The sequence below is a fragment of the Daucus carota genome, chromosome 7 (assembly GCF_001625215.2).
Source record: "Daucus carota subsp. sativus chromosome 7, DH1 v3.0, whole genome shotgun sequence".
NCBI lineage: Eukaryota > Viridiplantae > Streptophyta > Magnoliopsida > Apiales > Apiaceae > Daucus > Daucus carota.
In genome coordinates this window covers 38,658,936-38,683,795 of record NC_030387.2, presented here as the reverse complement: position 1 = coordinate 38,683,795, position 24,860 = coordinate 38,658,936, and the positions used below count along the sequence as shown (strand labels likewise).

The 24,860-nt window shown below is 35.9% G+C and overlaps 3 protein-coding genes across 6 annotated transcripts; 1 reads left to right on the top strand and 2 right to left on the bottom strand.

The window, feature by feature from the left end:
* The first annotated feature begins 552 nt into the window (after window positions 1-552).
* Window positions 553-7,007, top strand: LOC108196583 (zinc finger protein BRUTUS-like At1g74770). The gene is made up of 12 exons (XM_017363925.2): window positions 553-927; window positions 1,287-1,505; window positions 2,304-2,498; window positions 2,580-2,857; window positions 3,087-3,318; window positions 3,438-5,143; window positions 5,477-5,695; window positions 5,808-5,945; window positions 6,137-6,371; window positions 6,451-6,510; window positions 6,619-6,690; window positions 6,799-7,007. Exons 1-12 carry the CDS (start codon window positions 667-669, stop codon window positions 6,898-6,900), a joined length of 3,717 nt encoding a protein of 1,238 aa, XP_017219414.1. The 5' UTR covers window positions 553-666; the 3' UTR covers window positions 6,901-7,007.
* Window positions 7,008-7,088: 81 nt separating this feature from the next.
* Window positions 7,089-8,392, bottom strand: LOC108195022 (protein LATERAL ORGAN BOUNDARIES-like). Its single transcript, XM_017361960.2, has 2 exons — window positions 7,478-8,392; window positions 7,089-7,390 (listed from the first exon to the last, which is right to left on the bottom strand). Exons 1-2 carry the CDS (start codon window positions 8,236-8,238, stop codon window positions 7,288-7,290), a joined length of 864 nt encoding a protein of 287 aa, XP_017217449.1. The 5' UTR covers window positions 8,239-8,392; the 3' UTR covers window positions 7,089-7,287.
* Window positions 8,393-8,585: 193 nt separating this feature from the next.
* LOC108194207 (uncharacterized) lies at window positions 8,586-17,082 on the bottom strand. Of its 4 annotated transcripts, none has more exons than XM_017361126.2 (15): window positions 14,280-17,082; window positions 14,076-14,204; window positions 13,791-13,976; window positions 13,637-13,689; window positions 13,201-13,507; window positions 12,923-13,055; window positions 12,703-12,849; window positions 11,953-12,063; window positions 11,135-11,211; window positions 10,830-11,045; window positions 10,196-10,471; window positions 9,931-10,078; window positions 9,714-9,847; window positions 9,332-9,418; window positions 8,586-9,224 (listed from the first exon to the last, which is right to left on the bottom strand). In XM_017361126.2, exons 1-15 carry the CDS (start codon window positions 16,932-16,934, stop codon window positions 9,138-9,140), a joined length of 4,746 nt encoding a protein of 1,581 aa, XP_017216615.1. In that variant the 5' UTR covers window positions 16,935-17,082; the 3' UTR covers window positions 8,586-9,137. The 4 variants fall into 4 exon arrangements, with proteins under 4 accessions (XP_017216615.1, XP_017216618.1, XP_017216616.1 ...); XM_017361129.2 differs by having other exon boundaries at window positions 13,399-13,507; XM_017361127.2 differs by having other exon boundaries at window positions 13,201-13,504.
* Window positions 17,083-24,860: the final 7,778 nt, after the last annotated feature.

Genomic DNA, 24,860 nt, shown 5'->3' with positions numbered 1-24,860 from the left:
TCTTATACATTTTAAAATTTGTATAAAATGTCAAAATGAATATTAATTTGGTACATAGGTCGCAATCCAGATTCCAGTCAATACAAGCGAACGGAAATCGATTTTTTTTATTTTTGGAAATAGTTTTTTAATGGCTAGAAGGTTTCATCTGGAGCTCGAAAAGGTTACGATCCTAGACATTCCTGCCTATGATCCAGTTCTCACTATGTGGCACTCTGGTCCAAGTAAACCAAGCCAAACCGCTACAGAATTTAGCCGTTAGGTACAACGTCCAAATCATCCTACGTGCCAACAAGACAGCAAGTCAAATTATTTTCACAAAAAAAAAAAAAAAAAAAAAAACAAGTACGGTCAATGTTGTAAAAAACAGGAATCGAATTTACACGGTGAAGTCACGGAACAAGAATTAATCCGTAATTAATTGAATTGATCGAGGATTAATCAGAGATTTAATTAGTTCGGCAAGTTACGGAATCCATCGGTGATTAATCGTGACCGACTTTTAGAACAGAGAGTATACTAATTAAATAATGAGTTTCATGTCCGAAGAGACGGACTCTGACAGAGCTAACAGACTTTCCTGAGTTCTGTTCTCTATATATACTCTGTTATGTTCAATGAAACGCCTTCCCTTTGCCTGTTTTTCATTTCGAAATTGCGGAAAATATGTTCCGGAACGAGGACTCTGGCTGCAGAGCAGGTGAAGTTGCCGCTGTGCATCAAAATGGTGTAGGACTTGTTGATAATCCGATACTAGTGCTGGTTTATTTCCATAAGGCTCTGAGGGCGGAGTTTGCCGAGCTGCGTCGCGTCGCGGTGGAGGCCTTGGAGAGTGGCACGCATGGCGTGGAGCTTCTTGTTATGCTGAGGAAACGGTTTGAGTTTCTTAAGCTGTTTTACAAGTATCATTCTGCGGCTGAAGATGAGGTCAACTCTAGTTCCCTTGTTATTTTCGTATGAGCAATGCTAATTATCATAAATTTTGTGTCAATTTTTTTCTCAAATAACGTTACTTTAAGTTAGATGGTTTATGTGTATACTGAGGATCCAATTGTTATTAATGCGAGTAAAATCAATCAAACATTGTCAGCTAAGATTTGAGAAAAAAAAAATTGAGAATAATTTTTGAGTATCAATAGCGGAAAATTTGGTTCTTAAGTATTTTAGTGATGGTTGATAAATTGTTTAGTAATGCAATTAAACATGAAATTGTAGTTAGTTTATGGAAAGTCTGTGTTATTTGAGCAATTTGGATGTTTTAGGTAAATTTTGGTTTGACATTGCAGGTTATATTTCTAGCATTAGATGAGCTTGTAAAGAATGTGGTATCGACGTATTCACTAGAACATAAAAGCATAGATGATCTTTTTGATTCTGTTTTCAACTGCTTGGATGTTCTAGACAAGGAAGGGAAAGATAATTACAAGACATTTCAAGGACTTTTGTTTTGCATTGGTACGATCCAGACAACAATTCACCAGCATATGCTCAAAGAAGAGGAGCAGGTGTGTATCGTGACTGTTGTTTGTGTATAAAGTATAATTAGATATTAGTAGCGTTATGTGTTTTTAAGCTCAGATGCGTTGTAGATGTTGACAATAAGACCAATTTAGTAGATTCTACTGGCACCTTGAGATTGTGCAGAACTGATAACTTGACATGGTTTTTAAGCTTTGGTTCGAACATCTTCTGTTAGTTTCTGCTTCTTGCTGATATTATATTGTTATGGTAGTCCACCCGTTTGGGGGAGTGCATCTACTAATTACTGCTACTTAACACCTTAAGAATTACTCCCTCAGTCCCCCTGAGTAGTATACATTGGGGGACGGGGACGCGGCACGGACTTTAATGCTCCTGTAAAGTGTAGTTGTGTAATTTATTTTTAAAATTTTCTTTTTCTGAATTAAAGTTTGGATGTTATATTTTTATTCAGAAAAAGAAAATCTCAAAAATAAGTTACGGAACTATGTTTTATAAGAGCATTGAAATGCGTGTCGAGCAGTTGAAAAGAAACGTATACAATTAAATGGGACAGAGGGAGTAAGATTTTGGAGAGTCGGTCATCATACGTTGGAAACTAGAATTACTTCATCGTGTCACCAGCTCTTCCAGTTTTCTATGACCATCTGTCCATCTTACATATAATTGCGTTGATACCTTGAATCACATAGTTTAAAGTCAATAGAGTTATTTAATGTGCGAGTAAATATGTTGGGAGTGACTTAAAACGAAAGAGATGATGCTTTCTTAGATATCCTGCATATACCGAAATAGTACTAATTCTGTAATTATTGGTAGTGCAGGTCTTCCCTTTGCTGATGCAGCAGTTTTCGTCTTCTGAACAAGCTTCACTTGTTTGGCAGTTCATGTGTAGTGTTCCCGTGACACTGTTAGAAGATTTTTTACCATGGATGATATCAGTCCTTTCACCCGATGAAAAAATAGAAGTCAGCCGCAGTATGAAGGAGATTGTACCAAAAGAGAAACTACTGCAGGAGGTACATCAAGACCTAAATTATTATTTACTGCAAGTTTGCTACCAAAATTTCCGGCCTACTAAATCTGGTTAAATCTTAAAGGTTGTAATTTCTTGGATTGATAACGAAGTACCTGCGACTGGAGGCTGCACGAGTATACGTGAACAAGGAGCTCAATTTAATAATGGACTTGGAACACATCGTGAAACTAGTATACAGCATTCTTTTGATGGTATTCGTCTTTGGCATGACGCTATTAGGAAGGATCTACAAGAAGTCTTGATCGAGCTCTATCAAATCAGAATATCAAGCGAATTTTCAGATTTACCGTCACTAGTTGTAGACCTAAACTTTTTGGCAGATACCCTCATCTTCTACAGGTAATCATAAAATGTTCCTCATTATGTTTGAACGGGATCATATGCAATTTTCTGTTTTAATCATTTCATTTTTATGATCTCCAAGAGAAAATGCTAGAATATACATCAATCTTTTGTTTTGTAACATTGCTGGATATTTTTCTTAAAGGAAAGCGTATGGCTTCAGAAATGTGAGAATAGTGTTCTGTCGGTTTTAGTAGTAGTTCTCAATGAATACTTTGATCTGCAGCAAGGCATTGTCTAATATAATCTATCCCCTGTGGAATGAACTTGCCAAGGATTTCTATTCTGCCCGTTATGCCCAATATCTGGATGAGAGGAAAATTGAAGGCCTTCAGAGGTTGTTGTACTATAAATCCGAGAAAACAATTCCACTGAGAAGCTATGTGGAAAAGCTCTACGAAGAACTTATGTCATTTGCAAGCTGGATTGATGAAAACTTGAGCTTGATAGAAGCAGAGGTACCTTACTTTACTTGAAACTCGAGACTGAGGGGAAAATTGCAAACTCAGTTCATCTTAAGAATATAAAATAGTAATAACAATTAATTGCCTTGTTTAACTTCTTATGAAATCGTCAGGTTTTTCCATTAATACGCATGAATTGCAGCCGTGATATGCAGCAATGGCTACTTTACACATGCCTTAAGATGATGCCACTCGGGCTGATAAAGTGTGTGATCACATGGTTTTCTGCTCACTTATCTGGGAACGAGGCCAAGTCTGCTCTTAAAATAAATCTAGAAGGTCCTTTAGCCAGAAATCCATTGGCTTCTCTTTTATGCCACTGGTTACGTATCAGTTATTCAGGAAAATCTTCGATAGAAAAGTTCAAAGAAGACTTGAGAGAAATGTTCAACAGTAGGTGCTTGTTACTCTGTAAACAGATTAAGGAGGATTCTGAGCTTTCCCATCTCCCTCTGGATGATAAACACCACAATACATCTAGCTGTCGGAAACCACAAAAATCCACAGACACGGAGAACAAATTTCCTACTTTTTCATGTTCTTCCACCAAAAGAAATAGGAAGTGTGATACATCATACACTAGTGGGATGAACTTTCATGTATCCTTCCCGCAAATTTTAAATATCCCTTCTTACCTTTCTCAGAATCCTGAAGTGAGCAGTATAGTCAGTTCCTTCACTATACTTGACACAAATCCCATGGACCACATTATTTACTTTCACAAAGCTCTCAAGAAGGATCTGGAATATCTTGTCCTTGTTTCAGCTAAGTTGGCTGAGAATGTAGGTTTTCTAATGGACTTCCATCGTTGCTTCCATCTTCTGCAATTCTTTTATCAGATACATAGTGATTCAGAGGATAACATTGCCTTTCCGGCTCTTGAGGCAAAGGGGAACTTTCAAAATATTAGCCATTCCTACAGCATTGACCATAAATTAGAAGGTGAACAATTTATCAAAGTTTCCAATATTCTTGATGAAATTTCAAAGTTGCGTACATATTCTGATGCTGATGTGGATGCATCGGGTCATCAACAGCCAAAATATGGGCAATTGTGTTTCAAGCTTCATGCTATGTGCATTTCAATGCACAAAGTACTTTGTGATCACATTGATCATGAAGAAATTGAGCTGTTGCCATTATATAGAGAATATTTCTCTGTTGAGGAGCAAATGAAGATCACTGGAAACATGCTTGGAAGAATGAGAGCAGAAAGTCTGCAAGAGTTGATACCGTGGCTAGTGGCATCTTTAACCCCTGAGGAACAGCAAGCCATGATGTCTTTATGGCGTAAGGCTACTAAAAATACAAAGTTTGATGAGTGGCTCGGAGAATGGTGGGAAGGTGGGCTTTTCACCGCTGTGGAGAAGGTTGAAGAGAAGCAGACAAATACTCTTCCAACATATACTGGAGATGCTGTGGAGGTTGTTTTAAAATATATGGTGGAAGAAGGTGCTCATGACAATGGAGGCATCATACATGACAGGAGCACTGGGATCTCCCAAAATGAAATTAGTGGCTGTAAACGTGATCCCTGCGGAGTACCTAGTGCAACAGAAGAGAATCACCGATTAAAAGAAGACCATTGTAAAGATAATTACACAGTTGAGGCTGACAAAGTAAGAGGCAAGGAAATAACAGGTAATTCTGACCTCGATGAAACTGGAAAGCTTGTACAAGCCAGTCAGCATTTAAAGGAGGAGAGAGACCTTCCCATTTTGAGTCAAGAAGAACTGGTGGCAGCAATAAGACGAGTTCATAACGACTCTAAGCTGGATCTTGCATCAAAAGCACGTATAATCCAAAGTTTGCATACAAGGTTCTACAGTTTTTTTCATACAAATATATTTTTGCTTCTCTTTTCAACATATCAAGGGCTTTGACAACTGTGAAATGCCAACTTTATCTGCTAATGGTAGGTGTTCATAATTTTTTAAGCATGATAACTAAAGTTCATATTTCATGCTATAAAGTTTTTGATCAATACTTACCCTCTCTTGTTTCGAGCATCAAACCTATGCCATTTTTGATTTACTAGTAGGCTGTTTCCCTGCCTCTGCTCATAAAGATTTATTTACTTTTTTTATGCGATTTGCATATGCTTTGAACAAGCTGTCACAAGAATTTGAACCGAACCACTGTGACTTTTCAGCCGTTCTTCTGCTGCCCAGCCCAAAGTGAATTCAGAGACCACAAGATCAAGAAATGAGGAAAACGTTTCAGGACAAAGTGCATCTTATCGAGATCCACTGAAATTAACTTTTGGCTGCAAACACTATAAGAGGAACTGCAAACTTGTTTCTGCCTGTTGCAATAAGCTCTACACATGCAGACTTTGTCATGATGATGTTGAAGATCATATTATGGATAGGTACTGTTGAAGGCATTCTTCTTACTTCATAGTTTGTAATTTCTCTGTTCACTTAATCATATAAATTAAGTTTTTCTTATTTACATTTCTGATGTTTATTATGTGCAAGCAGAAAAGATACTGCCAAGATGATGTGCATGAAATGTCTAATTATTCAACCAGTTGGTGCCACCTGCTCAACTCCTTCTTGCCAGAAGCTATCCATGGCCAAATACTACTGTAGCATCTGCAAATTTTTCGATGATGAGAGGTGATGTTTTTCAAACTAACTTATGTCGTCTTAGACGCCTCATACAGTAGTTATGTGCAGAGTGTGCCACTAATAATGAATTGAAATCGGTATTTATTAACTAGTATAAAAATGATAGAAATGATGTTAGTTTTTCTGGCAAATTGATCTGGTCCAGCAGCCATGTTTTTCTGATAATAAGTAATTAACAGGGAGATCTACCACTGTCCTTACTGTAACCTGTGCCGGCTTGGGAAGGGACTGGGGATCGACTATTTTCACTGCATGAATTGCAATGCTTGCATGTCGCGGTCTCTCTCAGTGCATATATGCAGAGAGAAGTGTTTTGAAGATTTCTGTCCGATATGCCATGAGTTTATCTTTTCTTCTAGCTTACCCGTCAAGGCCCTTCAATGCGGTCATCTGATGCACTCATCATGTTTCCAGGTAATTTTATAACATGACATCGTCTTTTCATCAATGTCTATTCATTCACGATCCTTACTGACTCGTGTCCTGGTACTAGGCTTACACTTGTTCCTACTATACCTGTCCGATCTGCAGCAAGTCACTTGGAGATATGCAGGTTTGTCTCAGAAATCTCTTGCCTGTTCTATACTCAGTTTGTACTCTAACAAACACTTCTAGTTCATCCGGTTAAATATGAGAAACATTATCTGATTACTGGTTCTAGGTATATTTTGGGATGCTCGATGCATTGCTGGCTGAAGAGAAAATCCCAATTGAACATGCTGGCCAGACTCAGGTAAATCAACTACTGTTGTGCATTCGTATACTGGTACTCGATGACTCAATCCATCTTCCATAGTTGGAAGTTTCAGGCTGTTTGTTTGACAATCTGAAGCATTTGCAGGTCATATTATGCAATGACTGTGAAAAGAGAGGAGATTCTCCGTTTCACTGGCTCTACCACAAGTGCCCACATTGCGGTTCATTCAATACCAGGGTTGTATAGACTGTAATTACATTCGAGTTCTCCAGCTAGATTCTCTCTAGCAATTTTGTAAAGAATAAAAAGAACAATTCATGAGCAATTTCTATATCAGTTAGTGAGTTTGAGAAGATTTGCTCTCTTTTTCTATCTTTCCTTTTTATGTTTTCGAGTTATAAAACTAATGAAGAAACATCAGCAAACTGGAAATTCTGAAACTGTTTATCTATTACGAATTCAAGAAATAATTCTCATGTGTCCCAACAGCAGAACTGCAGAAGAGAGTTAAATACGCGTCTAGAACAAGGGAAAACTCAAATTGTTGGAAAGTACCTACGAAAGCTCTACAAAAATGGTGAAACATCAGATGAAAATGATCTAGCCACACTTATTGCTGTTTTTCCTTCTCCGTCAATTTACACTGGTGAGAGTTAAGCATGCTGCAGCATTCTTCAGTTCATTCTCCGCGATGTTCTCCAGAGTCTGAGTCGTATCTATCAAGGATGATTCCGAGCTGCAAACAACAAAGTACATTGTCAATTCAGCTTACTGGAAACCAAAGTTATTTAAGCCTACATTTGCATTTCTGAAAATACTATACCTGGACTCATGATTCTCCTTCAAATCGATGAAGGACTGTCTGTCATTGATGACATCGAAGAACTCGTAATCCTGAATAACATCTTGCTGCATACTTTGTGATCCAATCAATTGATCAGTCTGACTACCCATCATTTGAATTTGATCATTACTGTTATTACCATTACTACAAGATTGTTGAATCCAGAACGAATTAACTAAATTATTATCCTTAGAATCAATATAATCTGCAGTAACATTTCCGCAGAAAGAATTATAAGAAGGATGCGACGCAATAGGAAGAGCATTAACAGAATTATACTGCTGAGGATCAGAATCTTCTTGATTGAAAAGAGCATGACCATCAACAGGCCTCGGCATTCCTAACTGCAATTGTAACTGAGACGGATCATACGGTGGCATAGCTGACATTTCTTGTTGTCGATAGAGCGCCAATTGTGCATGCACAGCTTGCAATTCCTCCTGTAGCTGTCGAATTTGGTAATCATAATGCCTTATGACTCCAAGACAGCCATGCACAGGGAACCTGTCGCGAATGTCAGCCTGAGAAATGATGGAACGCATGGCGTCCGCCTTCTGACTAGGATCGAGCTCCTCGAGTATCTTAGAGATGTTACGTACCCCGAATAATCTATGAGCATTGCGGAACCTCTTAGGCTGGTCAGGAGGGAAGTAAGGAGCCAGTAGACATTCAGAAGTGCACTTTCTCCTCTGGTATTTGCACGCAGCACAGGCCTGGCTGGTGCCACCCTTAAGGGTCATTTTCGATATCGAAAAAAGCCAGTTCCCCGGAGTTTTGGAATCAACAAATGAGGGAATGAAGAAATGGATTTTGTAGGCAGTAGAGGATTGAAGGTTAGATTTGGGGGATGAGGAACAAGACTGAGTAAAAAAACAGAATGAGAGAAGAGCGAGATTTTAGTTGGGAAACTTTCTTCAAAACTCTATGACCGTTAGTGACTAAATATTTTTGCCAAGTTTAGTATACCCCTATTTTTTTGGGCCACCTGTGGTTATTATAACTTAACCTCTCTACGTGTTACACTTACATATTCGATTTTTTTCGAATTGAAAAGGTAATGTATTCATGCGATAAATTAAAAGTTACTTCTCATTTCCATGGATATAAGTTCACATAGTAAGATAGTAAGAACTTAAAGGACCCATCTATACAAAACCATTTTCATATCGAGAAAACACCAGGGTAAGACTAACATCTAGCAGTATTTCATGCACAACTGCTGTATTCTACGGGATAGGAATCAGCATCATGTACTTCAAAATATTCAAGAACAGGCAAGAATATTTCGAATGGATGCGAGGCACGAGGCTCTCGCATCCAAAACACTGTTCCGCAACAACCTACTATACTGAGAGATCTTCCATTGACAAAAACTTTGGTTCTCCTGATCTCTCCTTGTGCAGCTCTTCAGCATTCGGAAACAATAATTTTATCTTTAAGATTCTTTGTCAACATAATCTCTAACTACACATTCAACTTATACACCTCTTAACATATTACGAGATTTTCAAAAAGAAACTGAAATTGGTCACGCAACATCATTGTTGTCCATGCCATTCCAAGATTGTATGTTGAGCCAAATGTACCTCCAAAATATCTACTTATCTAGTGCACAAGAAGTAATCCCGTCTAGGTGAAACTAGTTTACAGCTTCGTAGAAAAGAACCTGAGGTTGCAACTGCCCTTTTTCACACAAGGTAATAACATCCTCCCAACCACCAATTAACTACAAAAAATTAAAAATAAATCAATAAAATGGAAATAAGCAGATATTTATGGCCATAACAGTGGGATGCAAGATAAAACACTGATCATCTAGACGTAAGCATTTACCTTGACAGTTATATCGTCGTACATAACCCAGCGTTTGTGATCATGACGGTAAGCAAAACAATGATAATGTTGCCCATAATAACAGACCTAGAATTGACAACACAAGGAAGCAATATCAGGAGAACATTCAAGCCGTCAGATGTATTTCAATTATCCTTGCTTAATCATGACTGCAACTCTATAAGCGTGGTCAATTACTACCATGTCCCAGATATTTTTTAAACAGATGACACCTTATTCTTAAATATATCATTAGAACAAGATAAATAGATATCACTGCAATAGTCTCCACAGAGCAATAAGATGAAATCTTCATATCTGATTATGAGAGCCAACAACTTCGGTAGTAAACAAAAACACACAATCTTAACAGTAAGAATACCACTGAAATCAATCTGTGCCTGCTCTTTGGATCAAGGCCGCTGTAAAGAACGCCAATATTAATCTCTGTAGCTAAAGACGCCAATGTTGTTCTTATGTCATCAACACTCTCACATGTATTCTGCCACCCCAGAACTGCAAATTCATAAACAAGTATTACTGTATATGTCAATTGGCATGTACAATGCCCCTAATTCTCCCAATAAGAATGCAATCACCTGTTGTAAAAACATGTGGCTGAGTAGAGAGAATAAGATGTTTGTGGCCAAATTTTCCACAGCCTTGAACCTCCGGGTTACACATGAATTGGTCATCCCTCTCAACAAGGCTTAGAAGCTCATCAAAGCAGCTCTCTGGATGCATAACCTGAATCATTCAAAGCATAGTTAAAAAAGTAATCATTCCAAGCTCACAAAGACTTGCATAAGTTGGCTTGCGCCATGCAACTATAAAGACAAACAGTCTTGGTAGAAAATGGGGCACCTTCATCGAGCGGAGAGCACTGGCATTAATATTATAGAAGAAAGATGTGTACTTCATCTCTCTTGACTCCAGTCGACAATTAGAGCAATTCAAACTTTCGAGAACATTCATACCAAAAAGAGAGTGTACCACACAAGCATGATTTGCACAATCCCAGGAGCCCATGCCATTACTTTCAATTGATTCAGTATCAGAAACACCAAATCCAGAAGTAAATGACCAATGAAGGCAATCAAATATGACTCCCAGTACTTCTGAAGCATCATTCATCTGAGCCTGTAACCACCACATTAGACATATAATTATACATCACCTAACTCAACTACATCATCATATCCATTTAGCAAAAAATATTATATCATAATATGACCGTGAGATTCAGTATTTTAACAGGTGGATTTCCAAGTACTAACCAAAATAATAATAATTAGGCAGTGCATATGCCTTGAAGTTTATACATCATCAATGTTAACTATATCAGCACAAAAGCAGGTCATTATACTCCACAATAAACTGAAGGAAACATTCTAGAGCCCTAACCTCATCATATACACACATTAGACAGAAAAGAGAGGAACGTAACATTCGCTTCAACCCCAAATTGAGAATCAGCACAAGGCCGTTGTCAAGTTACCTCCTGGAAGAAATTACTTTGAGGATATAGATTGCTGAGAGCAGTCCTTAAAGAAGTAGGAGCAACAGCCTCCCTCCTCAAGTTTGAAGATGCCAAGCTCAGAGCCTTGAAAATGTCATATAAAGCACATATAACACAGGGATCACCAACATGAACATGCCCTAATGCTGATCTTCTCATGAAGTCCTCTCGGAAACGTCTTATGTGCCACAGAGACTAAATTGCCATGCACACACACATCAGGACTTGAAGGAGACAAAAACTAAAAGTTGATTCCAAAAGAAGGTATTTTTTTAGTAAACAACCTGTATTATAACATTTATGAAACAATTATATTCACCAGCTTCATTCTTCAGCCCTGTGCCGTAAACTTCAGCTTCATCTACATATTCAAGAGAGAACTCATTAGGTATAGGTCCTACATCTCCTGATTATTAAAACTCATAGAATTCTTTAAAGAAACATCTTACACGGGCTACTGACAAACTATATCTCAAAATTAATAAAATTAACAAATTTTTGCATATAAGGAAAAAAAAAACAATCCAGTCCAAAACATATTATTCATTCCAAATGCTGGCATATCTAGTGTGGGACATGGTCCCCAAGTCAGTTGCAAAATTTAGATGACTGTATGTGAAGCACACTGCCAATTTAGTGGCCAATATATCTTTTTTTGAAATGTGCACAGATGACAAGACTGATGAGTATGACAAGTCAGATGCCGCTTACTACTTCAAACTGTTTATACTTTACAGGACAGATGATAAACAGGTTAATCAATTTCATGATTCACCACCTGATCCAAGTACTTGTGTCCAATGTATACAGATGCAAACATTCATAATGATTTTTACTCAGGAATTTATTGATGTGCTTGACAATCCTCCCACAGTCCCATGGCTTAGATAATGGCCAATTGACAGGTCTAAAAGAATATTAATCACCAGATGAGACTGTTTAACTTAGACCTTGATAATAACGGATATTTATGGTTATGCCGGCAATAACGAGATCTTTTTTAGCCGTAAAGCACTGGAGACTCATTAAACTAGTCCTCTGTCTGTATGCTTCATAAATGTTGGAGGTGAAGGTTTGAAGGAGAGAGATTAAATCATTTTACCAAGGCTCTGGCAGACAGCTCTTTTAAGATCAGCCTGATACCTTTCCTCCTCGTGCTCCTCCGAACGCAATTGTCTCAGTGATTTTGTTCCACTCACCAAATAAGCATCATCTAACCAATGTAAACCAACTATCACCATATCAGACGTGACAAACTATCGAAACCAAAATACTAAAGAGTGCATGCAAATACACGTGAATGCACTATTTGAACAAAGTTTATGAATATCCTTTTGTGTGGGTGCAAGGGGAATTAATGAAATGTGATGCAGGGTATACTAGCAATAAACAAGTCGGTTCCTTGCAAACAATTGCATAACTCCGTGAAAAGCCACATAAACAAGATAAACCAGCTCGATCATGGGAATTGAAGTACTAGTACAACTGTACAACAGAACACAATAAAATCAATCAAAACAAGTAAGATCAAGTGGATAGCAATGTTTCCTCGGGCCATTCCTGCAGGCTATGAAGGTGCGGCTATAAGGAGATGTTCGATTGTTTGTACAAGCTAAAAAAAGAATCAATATCGGGCCTTCAACTTTTAGTACTTCCAGACTCAATCTACCATATCACTAATAATAAAATTATCAATTTCAAAAGGTCATGAGGGCTACATACATACAGGTACAGAGAATTAGAGATCAACAAAGAAACATTAATTATAAATGATAAAAACAATAAATATTGCAAAGAACCCCTAAAAATATTGCACAGTAGTAAAATTTTGAAACATCAGAACTGCCCTCACCATGTAGTCTGTCATTTAATTTAAGTTTTTCAATCGGCAAAGATTGATACTTCCCCTCAGCTATTTTGTTTGAATTTTTCTCACGTCTACCTTTCCTTCCTCTCCATTGATCAAAACCCGCAGAACCATCATCTCCAACTCCATAGCCTGCACAAAAGATCACATCTTAATTCCTGATACTGTCTATCCAACATTTTTTCCCTCATAATTGATGACTAACTTTGTTTAATTATGTGACCACTATAATTGTTGTGGGTGACACAAATCTTCAGGGATGCTTCATCGCTGGTCTCTCCTAGCACATGTCCTGCACCGTCCCATAATCCATTCCTCTGCCTCTGACACAAGGGAACCTGAGTACAAGTACATAAGTCTAATTCTAGAGTGAAAATTCTCATGCCTTTATCTGCATAACTAACTGTAACAACGAACTATATCCTCTCTGTTCATGCTTTGAAGAGAGAGGGCCAACATACTTTGGAGTATTAGAACAATCACCTGCCAACAGTTCATCATTTTTCCAGACACGTGCTTATCATTATCATTGTTTATAATATTATTATCTGGCAGGTCAAGTGCTGCATTCTTCTCTAAAGTTTTCATGGCAGAACTTTTGTGTTTCTCAGCCAGATGTTTCTGTTTAGCCTGATTTTCTATCATCATTTGATATTCTAAAGTTTCTTCGAGCTTTTTTACCTCAGCTTCAAGTTTAAGTTCTTCCTTATAAGCCAAGTCAACACCACTCCCATCAACAACGGTTTCATGATCAAGATGGCCTTTATCACATTCAACTGGCACAGAACTGCTGCCAGACAAAAATTGCCAAAGTGTATAATAAATTAAATAATGATGAATTACTAGGAATGCATTACATATTCAAATTTGAATTGGTAGCACTTTTGAATGAGTGATCTTTGATATACAGAACTCATACATGGATTCAGCAATATTCTGAGGATGATTATGAAGCTCATTGCTAGCAGTAGCCTACAAAATGAGCAAGTTATTAGACCTGCATAGTTTGTGTTGAAGGTAAATAATTTATAAGAGTAAAGAAACATGATAAAATCAGATAATATGTTTCATACCTTGACATCCTTTGTTTTTCTCCAATCTTTACTCCTCTTCTTCTCCTTAGACTTGTCATGTCTCGAAATATCGTTTCCATTGACAATGTGTTTTTTAGAATCTAGAGCAAGTTCTGCTAAAAACGCTTCTCTAGCAGCATCAGATTTCTTCGTGGCATACTTTTCTGCTATATTCTCCAAGTGTGCCTGAATATATTATATTAGCACAAACTACATATAATTACTTGGAAGAGAAGTTAATCAGAAAGGGAAAACATCACCCAAATAACACAAGTAATAACACACCCGGATGAATAATTTCATGAGAGGTACTACTATCAATCGATAATCATGAGAAGATGCATGCCCAAGCTGAACTTTTAGATTATACATCCTAGCAACAATTTGTGAAATCTTGTCTTCAGATTTGTTGAACTGCAATACTGAGGAAGTAAGATAAAGAGGAACAAGGCGTATAAAAATAATGCAACAATGAGATATCACTCTAACCTCATCAGATGACTGTTCTTTCAGTCTCTGAATCTCACCCAAAATCCAGGAGTCTATTTGATGCAGAGACTTTTTCATCATCCTTTTGTTTTCTTCACCAGGTACTATGATAGAAACATCACTATCCAAACCCTCTAAAAAATCTTCAAGGTTGAACTGATTGGCATGCAAAGATTCTGCTTCTCTAAGAATATTAGATATTACATTCAACTCAATCCTGCTAGCGATAGGCATAAAATCATTTTCACTTTCAGTGAGCTCTGCTTGCCGCTTCCTTAACACAGGCACATAACTATGACAATTCAAAGCAGTTGCATGAACCCTTCTCTTACCTTCTTTAATACATATATCCTCTATAGACTGCAATGCTTCTTCATGAGCTGAATGCTCAAGCTTCCTCTCACATAAAGTCTGCAATTGTTGAAATTCCTTTTCATAATTTTGAAGGATTTCCATCCCTTCATTTGCTTTCTGTTCTTTTGTATGCATCCAATGATTCAAATGATCCCTACTAGCTGAACCTGTATAAATCCATGACAACAAGGCATCTGCATCAAGAACTCTATTCACATTGGCAACACTTGCAGAAACAGTTGAAACTGCACCATCTGTAACAGCATCATCAGATCTGCTTGGAGAGACTTTGCAAGGCATGAAATTCTCGTTCGATAACAGAAATGAGTTCAACCCATCAAGAACTACCTTTTGTGTGGTATCAGCTTGAATGTCACTGTTTGAATCATCCTGGAGATTATTTTTCTCAGACTGCAGATCTATTCCATAAGAATCAGATAGCTCTTGCAAAAATTGTAATACTTTCTTCAGCTCAGGAGCTCTCAAAAAGCAAATGCATAGTGGTTCTTGAACCACACCATAATTAAGAAGCAGAGAAACAGAGACAACTTTCTGCAATTCAGTCATAGCGAAATGTGTTATCTTACTGAGATGACATTCAGCTAGACACTTGTGCTTGACAAGAAGTTGTAGTACAGAACCAATTTTCTGAAGGAGCTTGGCACACACAACATTGTCAGATAACGGCCAGCTACCAGGTCCAAAAGTTGTCTTGCAACCTGAATTTTCATTACATTCTCCCCAGATACTGTCTGAAATATTATCCTGACCTTTGCTCTCAAATCTGTCAAACATTTCTTCATCTTGCGGGGCTGAATCACATACATTTTCAGAATTGCTACTGTCAACAAAACAGTCTGCATGTTCATCCATATCATTCTCATATGATTCATAAATGAAATTTGGATCTATGGGATTTGATTGTTTATTGAGCATCTCAACAGCAGCAATGACGTCCAATGGCTTCCAAGAACAATTGAGAAGCATGTCACTCCACTCATCGCTAACATTTCGAGGCAAAACTGATTGCATCTCTGGTGACAGCTCGCACAAGTGTTCCTGCAGAACATGGTGTAGATGTGACTCGGAGTCGGTAAATTTTTCATTGCATCTGCAACATGCCCAAAACCTCCACTGCATTTTAGCTTCAGCAAATGATATAGCTTCTGAAAGGACTTCGTAAGCCTGGGCATCATTTGACAAACTAAAATGAGTCTTAATATCAGACACGTTTATCTTGAGTAAGTTTATTTTCATCTCTAAACTCATGGAATTCCAATAGGACTGAACATAGTCCTTCCACTCAGCAGAAGAAGCATTTTTCTTTGTATTGCCACCCTTTTTCCGTTCACCTTTTCCCCGCCCAGGACCTGTAGACTTATCTAAAACTTCGTCACTGTCATCCTGATCAACCAGTGACTCACTCTTTTGCTGCAACAGCCTCGCAGCAGCGACACGCACTTCAATCTCTTTCCTCCGCTCCTCGTGTGTCTTGATCGCCTTCTTAATCTCATTACATTTCTTCGCTTGAACCAACCCCACATCCATTGGATCCTCTACACCATTCCTCACAGGAACAAGATAAGCCTTGTGTTCCTCATTCCCTAAATGCCTCACAAACGTGGTAATCGACCCAATGTTTGCTCTCTGCATCAAACCCCGCAACTCATTCTGCACAAGACTTATCCTCACATCAGCCGCCAACATCTTCAAATGACTCTCCTCCTGCAAACTCGTCAAAGCAGGATCAACCGGATTCTCCACCCCCAATGCACGCTCACACTCTTCAAACACCTCACTATACTCCTTAGCCTCATCAGCCTCCTCGAACAACAACTTGGCGTAAAATAAAGCATACTCAACCGAATTAGGCACCACCAATGTCGCCTTCCTAGCACTCTCAATCGCATTCCTAACAAACTTCGCCTTCCTTCCAACATCATCTAACATCATCACAGCCTTAACACAAGCAGTGGCTTGAACCCGATAAACCAGCCCTAAATCGACAGGCCTCAAATTCTTACAACACAACTCCTTCAATAACCTAAGGCCTTTTGCATGGTTCCCTCTATTAAGAACATTCAAAGCTCTCTCGCATTCTAACTTAATCTCACCCGAGGGCTCTTCCACTCTCTTAACAACCTCTACTTGCTTCTCTGCTTGCTTATTCTTGAAACAGAAATTAGGGTTTTGTTGAGTTTCATCTACTAAGCAAGGGCTGACGTCACCGGCGTCAGAACCACCGGAAACAACAGCCGGGGAGTGTTTAGTACGTGCTACACTACGCTTCTTATGCCCCATTATCTTAACTAAACCAAGATCATGAACATATATATTTTTACACACAAAGCAAAAATACACACTTATACACGAGAGTTAAGCGAGTGAATAAATACAGTCATATCACATATGTGAGAGTTCAAGCGAGAGAGAGAGGAAGAGGAGAGAGAGAGGGGGGGGGGAGAGGGGGGGAGAGAGAGAGAGACTTGCGGAGAGAGAGAAAGAGACGAGACAGAGACTTACGCAGAGAGAGGGGTGATTCTAGAGAAGTGAGTAGAAGTGTTGGAGAGAGATAAAATACTAAAATATTGAGGGGAAGATCAAACGTCGGGGGTTTAATACAGAGAACACAGTGCTGCAGTATCTAGTACTCCTAGACTGTGTTGTGTAATGGAGTGTAGCTATGTATGAATATTATAATGTCGTAATGTTACACAGTTTATATTTTTTGGCAGACTTCAGGGTTGGGTTGATTCCAACATTTATTTTCTTTTTCCTTCAATTCAAAATTCTTCTAACAAAGATCTCCATGGCCCCCAACATAAGCTAAACTACTTCTTCTATTTTTCTCTTTGATTTTTCAAAGTACTCAAATTCAATCTCAAATAAAATTCTGGATATCACCTGTCATGAATTTAATTGATTATAACTCAATTAAATATAGTAAATCTGAGGAAGGAAAATCAGTGTACTACTTTTTTAAAGATGAAAATTAGAGCACTTAAATTTAATATTGAAAAATTCTAAATATGATGTATCATGATTTAATGGATTATAACTCAATCAAATATAGTAGATCCATCACACACAATAATCACGCTGATTAGAATATTTCTAACTGGCGCATAAATTTTATATTATTTGAAAAAGATTTGAGTACATGATTCCCTAGCATTATTATCACGAAATTAGTGAATTCAAATATTATCTATTTTTTCACAAAATCTTATTCACGTATTTTCCACAAATTATTGCCGTATTAGATTGGACGTTGTCGATTTAGGGGCTGTTTGGCTGGACTTAAAAGAAGTGACTTATTGCTTAAAATAAAGAAGTAGATTAGAAGTTATAAGTTGGTTTGGACTTATAAGCTACCAAAAGTGTTTGGATACCGTGACTTATAATCTACCAGAAGTTTTTAAAGTGTTTGGATAACTTGGATAACTTAACTTATAAGTTGGTACTAGGGGTGAGCAAAAAAAACCGAAAAACCGAAACCGAGCCGAAAAACCGAAAAACCATACCGAAAAAAACCGAATCAAATTTTTCATATTTCATATTTCATATATCTTCATATGTTACGTAATGGTTCGTGTTCATAACGAAATAGAACACGTTAGAGTTAAATTTCGAGTAAAATACGTTATAATTAAAAAGTAGCGTCTCTAATTATTTATATGTATTTTAGACAAAAGATATTAAAAATTGTATATTTATAATTACTTATACATTTGTCTATAAGTATTTTTTTAATATTAATATATGTTATTAACAGTAGTTTCACCTTTTTCAACATATTATAAATTATATTTAATAAGATATCAATATACATGAGAAGTGTTTTTAGTATATAAAACTGTTTAATAGATATCTACATGTTGTGTAGATTTTTAGTTTTAGAGGAGAGTACCAAACCAAAATTTTGTACGACTACAAATTATACCCATGTTGGCTTTTTATAGTATAGTATAGATAGTATAGATTTATTAATTATAATTTATATTTTAACATCAACTTATTAGGATTTTAGTATTAATGAATTAGATTTTAACCAGATTATATTTACCAACTTATTACATTTTTTGGAGTTTATTATAATATAGTATATAAACAATATATAAATTATATTTAAAAGAATAATGGTGGAGTTTTTTATCTTGTATTACATCACAAGTGTTTGTAATTTGAATGGTATAAAACTCTTTAATATTGTAAGAGTAAGAGAAGTCTACACGTGACAGACTTGTAGTTATAAAGGAGATGACCAACCAAAATTTTGTACGACTACAAATTAAACCTATGTTGCCTTATTATATTATAGTATAGATTAGTTTGGTAATTTTGTATATCCACGCCTATCTCTACTTCTATTCAGCTTGAAAAAACATCTGTAGACAAAAGACATGCTCTTGCCACTAGTGAACTAAGAGCATCTCCAATAGTCTCCTAACATACTCTTAAATATAATATAAATTATTGGTTCTTAGTGATTTAAAGCGGGTTCAACTCCAACAATACTCCTTATATTCATTCCTTACTTTGTTTTATATTGTTAAAAGTAGGTCATGTGCATAAAAGTACAAAAGAAAGTGGATGGAGAGAGAATATGTGCTTACAAGTTTATTATAAAATAATAGTTAAGAGTGACTAGTAGCTCTTAAAAGTGAGGAGGGAGAGGAAAAATTTAGTAAATTTAAGAGCAACTAAGAGACTATTGGAGCAAGCAAAAATGACATTCTCCTCAAATTTCAATTTAAGAGGCACTATAAAGAGGTTATTGGAGATGCTCTAATTCCATCAGTCCCAGATCCCCAGATTTTGAGGCACCCCTCGAAGTCGTTTTCTGTTAGAACGAAAAAAGCAGAAGTCGGGATTGAAAAATAAGTTAGGTTTCGAAGCTTTTTTTGCTGGCTTATTTCCGCTTAATCAAGGGCTTCTTTTGCTAGACTTATTCTTGCCAAACGGACAGTAAATAAGCTGATGTGGGCTTCTCAGGTTTTTAAGCCCAGAAGCACACAGCCAAACACCCACTTAATATGTACTTTGTTTAGTTAACAAAATGGAATGAAAATGATAATAAACAAAGCAATCAAACAAATGCATGAAGGAAGATTTTAGGAATCGAGAGACTAATCTAATACAATTAAAAAATACAGGGAATGCTTTTATGACCAGGTCACCAGGCTGAGGTCAGGAAATTCATCTATTAAAATATAAATATTTGAAAAAATGTGAACCAAATTCTATAATTCTATATATAACAAATTTAATAATCGAGAGGTGTCATAAATTAAAATTTTATAATTTTAAAGAAATATTTATACATATGCAATGGAAAATGAAATAAACTGATATACATGCATGATTCACAGGAGAAATGATAACGTTTGGGTTTTTTTTTTTTTTTTTTTTTTACAAATATGACTTATAATTAGGGCTGCATATAGGCTGGGTTGGGCCGGTTTCGGTCATTTAAGCGACCCAACCCATTTAGTACGCGTCACAAAATATTAACCCATCAATCATAAAAAAATTTGAAAACCTTACCCTACTAATTGCATGATGGGTTGGGTTGTTTAGAGTAGAGTTGATGGGGTTGTAAAAGACAATATTCTAGTCGTCGAATGCTGAATGTGCTTTAGTTCATATGCTGGTTTGTTATATAAGGTAAGTGTTTATGTAGCACAGCATTAAGTTGTACGCTCAACACTGCACAGATGCAAAATATCAACAAGAATGCTAAGACACCAGGATCTACTCTTCTCAGGTTGCAAGTTGAAATACTCCTTCCGTCTCAATTTATAGGTCCATTTTATAATAAACACGTATATTAAGAAAAAAGTTGGTTATATAGAATCTTATCTCATGTATCATTAATTAGTGCATTGATAAGTGAGAATATAGTTGAGTTTCAAAAAAATCACAATTAATATGTAGATAAATTTGTATTGAAAGAAAAGAGGGACAAGTATTCTGGGACAAATTTTTTTTTCTAAAAGGAACCTATAAATTGAGACGAAGGGAGTATAAGGAATATCCTGAAATAATGTGTCTTAACTACAATGCAAATTAACCAGCATCTGTGCCTCTGTGCCAATGCAAGTTAACCGAAGCATGTGCTGCTTAATTTATTGGGTTGGGTTGGGTTGGTTTAAGGTTCTTAAAAGATATATTTTGACCCAACTCATTATAAACGGCTCAACCACAAATCAACCCAATTGACTCACGGTTTGAAATGGGTCGGTTTAGTCGGTCCAGTTTAGAATTGGGTTGGGTTGGTTCCGTTCCAACGGATTGGATAACTCATGAGTAGCCCTATTTATAACCTTATAAGTGAGTATCTTTTCTCAGAAATCTCGGATGAGTCAGGATGGATAATCTCTTTTATACAACCGTGCTCGGGTTAATTTGTAAGAATTTGGAGTATGTCGCAGTTAAACGCACTCGTGTACTTTACTGGCTCGCATGCAATTTTGGAGGACAGCCTTCACGTTGCCATGAGTGCATTTAATTTGGAGTAATCGGGTTAAGTCACATTTCAACAAAAATATTGGGCTTTTATTTTTCATTTTGTCACAAAATCTTGGGCTTTTAATTTAGTATCAAAAGGGTCTATATAAAGTATGAACTATCGAGACACTAAAAAGAAAAGGCTGCTCCCGGTTTATTCTTTATTACTTATCTACTGGACCAGGCCTGATAGTTCCTTCGCCTGTAAGAGTCCAGTCCAATACCAATATATACACAGTTCTTTTTTCTTTTTCTTTTTTGTCATAATATATACACACAGTTAACTTATACCCAAGCAAACAAATCTTTATCTAACTAATCAAAGTGGCAATTTTTCGCAAGCCTATTCTCGTTAAAGTGGATTAGAACCGAAGTGAATACGTTTCCTAAGAATTTCGAAAGTTCTCAAATTCGAAAATAATTTAAATCATTTTTTAAATATTTTTCTATTTACTACAATATTGATTTCGTCCATATTTCGGTGAACAATCATATATTTCATTTCGATCTAAAATATGAGTGCGGTCAAATAATTTGTGGTGTGGTGCATTTATAACATGTTGTCCAGGACACTTAGTCAGTCTCTCGCTCAATCCGAAATTAAACATATATTTTAAGTGATGGATTTATACTATATTGTTCCAGAACACACGGTTATATTCTTACTCAATCCAAACACTAATCCGATAAGTATTAAAGTATTAAAACATATATTTATAAGATATATAAGTGTGTTGCTAAAAAAAGATATATAAGTGTAAATCATCGAAAAAAGAATTATTTATAATTTATTTATCGATGATTTTTGCTGTGTATGCAAAACATAAAACGAGCCCTTAAAAAAGAGTCTACAGTGCATGTGCTTGCATGTCTGTTGTGCGCCGAAAATGATTTATCCGAAAAAGTCACGGACCCAGTGATCCTTATGTTTCGTTGAGTAGACGTGTGAGCTGGTTAAATATTTTAACTCCTTGCCCTTTTTCTTGCGGTTGCAAAACATCATGATATGTGTGTACATATACTTAAACGACACTCACACACACACTGCATTATTCTCTGTCTCTTGAATTCTTATTTTTTTGGCAGATGTAATGGAAAGGAGGAGTGTCTGTGTATAATCCAGCATTTCCAGAGCATAAAGCTTCTTGCATAAGGTGGGTTTTCATCATTGTGTTTTCAGTTCAATCACTTTATTCGGTCTCTTCGAGGACATTCGTTACAAGAAACATCGGATTTTACCTGTAAGAAGTCCGAAAAATTGAAGAATTTATAATGAATACCAAAATTTAAACATCTTCGGTTTTTTAAATGCTCGAGATCGATTACTTGGTCGAGCCGAGTTTAATAGTCTGTTTGTGTAAGATTGAAATTGTGACTTATTACTTAACATAATTTAAGACATGTTTAACAACCTCTCTTTTTTCAAAATAAGTGTTTACTTTCTTTAAAAGTTATATTTTTATAATTTTTTTGGATATAAATATTAAAAAAATGTTTCATATTCTTCATTTCTGAAAATAAACTTACCTAACGGTCACTTAATGTGATAAACTCGTGAGTTTAAAATATTTGTTGGTGTATGTTTAACTTATTAATAATTTATGAGTTATTAATACTATACCATACAATACCATACGTACTCAGTATTCCCGCTTAGAGCAGAATTTGACGAGATAAAATGTACGCAGCCCTGCCTCTACCTTTAAAAAGTAAAGAGACTATTTCCGTGAAAACCCCCAGCTTAGTGTATAATAAATAAAAGACTTAATTGCTGGAAGATGGCTTAACTTTTATTTTTTCTCACAAAAATGGCTCAGATATTTTCCTAAGCGGATGATTACATTCCGTCTAAATTAGTCTAAAAAATACTGTTTATTTATATTTTTGAGTCATTTTTGTGTTAAAAAAAACATTGTTCGGCCATCGTGTTGTAATTAAATCATAAATTGAATACACTCATGTGTTTAAAAAAAATAGTTAGACCCTCACACTGTCCGGTTTTATATTTGGGTCACTTTTGTGCAAAAAAAAAAATAGTTGAGGCCATCTTCCTGCAATTAAGTCTAAATAGAATAGTGTGTGATACAGATATCTTAGCTCATGACCTTTTTCACATGAGACTTATCTTCGCCCATGATTTTTATTTTTATTATTATATTATTAATAATATAATAGTAAAAATAAAAGTTACATAACTTATTATTTATTCATAAAGTTATTAAGAAAAGGTTTCAAAAAATAAGTACTCCCTCCGTCCCCTTTTATATGTCTATTTTGCTTTTCGAGAAGTCAAATTGACCAATTTTTGACTAAACATTACGAGTTATCTACCCAATGTTTCTAAAATCTGAAAGTTGCATATTAAAATAGACACAATATACTTTCTAATGATAGAATTTTTATTATTTTTCTCAATTATCTGATATACGTAAAGTCCAGTTAAAATATAGTCAATTTGACTGGTCCAAGTCAAAATGGATATGTAAAAGGGGACGGAGGGGGTAACTGAAAACTGCCTTCTTGCTTTATCAATTTCCAGCTAAAAAATATACGTCAAAAACTGGCTAAAAAAAAATTATCGTGACAAGCCGGTCTGTGTGCAGGACTGCAGGCCGAACGGGGCAGTTATATATTTGAAATGAAAATGTGACACCTCAGTCTTGTTACAAGAACATCCCCCGGTGAAGTTGTTGACCAAATTCAACCCTCCTCGCCAACTACATTTTCCTCATCTTCATTTTTTTTTTTTTTGACGGATCCTCATCTTCATAGCTGATAAACACATTGACCTTTGAAAGAACAAACAAGCATCATGAAAACTGAAAAGATTAAACAATAATCTCATCATCTTAATATTAAAATTTACCTACTAGTAATTGCGATTACACTTCACACTTAAGACTACTCTGTAAAAAAAACAGTCTTACTTGTCACGCTTTTGGCAATTTTTTACCCTATGATTTCACTAATCCCACTCAACTTTCTAGTTATTGTTGAGTCTTTGTTGACTTGAGGGGCCAATTTGATCATGAGAGCAGGTCACATAACCTATTACATACTCTGTTAATTAGCACAACTATGCGCTGGCATGCATGAAACTCATTTTAGTTGAGTACTAATCCACAAAACTCAACATCTAATTTTGATTTTTAGCAAGTTAATTGCAAAAGTTAGCTACCCTGACATAACTTTATCATGAAAAATAATATCCATATCCTTTTAATATCCACACACTTTTGTTTTGACAAAATTCCGATTTTCGACATCTTGAAAAATATTTAAAGAAATCGATAAAAAAAACATTGTTCGATAGCATCTATTCTAAATCTTGTTTGACGTAGTTTAAAATTGTGAATTATGACTTCACATGACTTAATGTTACAAGCTAACTTATAATTGTTTAGATAACTTTGGCTTATTAATATTTATGAGTTATTAAAAATATAATAAGAAAATATAAGTAATTTGTGGATAATTTATGATTTATGTGTAATTTTATCAAGAATAAAGTTTATAATAAATAAGTTACCAAAAAAAGTAACTAAAATTAATATCTTGCTTTCCTATTTGTTTTTTGCTTATTTGTAACTTTAATTCGGCTTCTGAACCTATTACACAAGCAAACAGACATTTTTTAATTTAAAGCAAAAAATGACTTAAAATCCGGGTTTTAGCATAGTAGACTCGTAATAATATAATATCATCTAACAAAATATA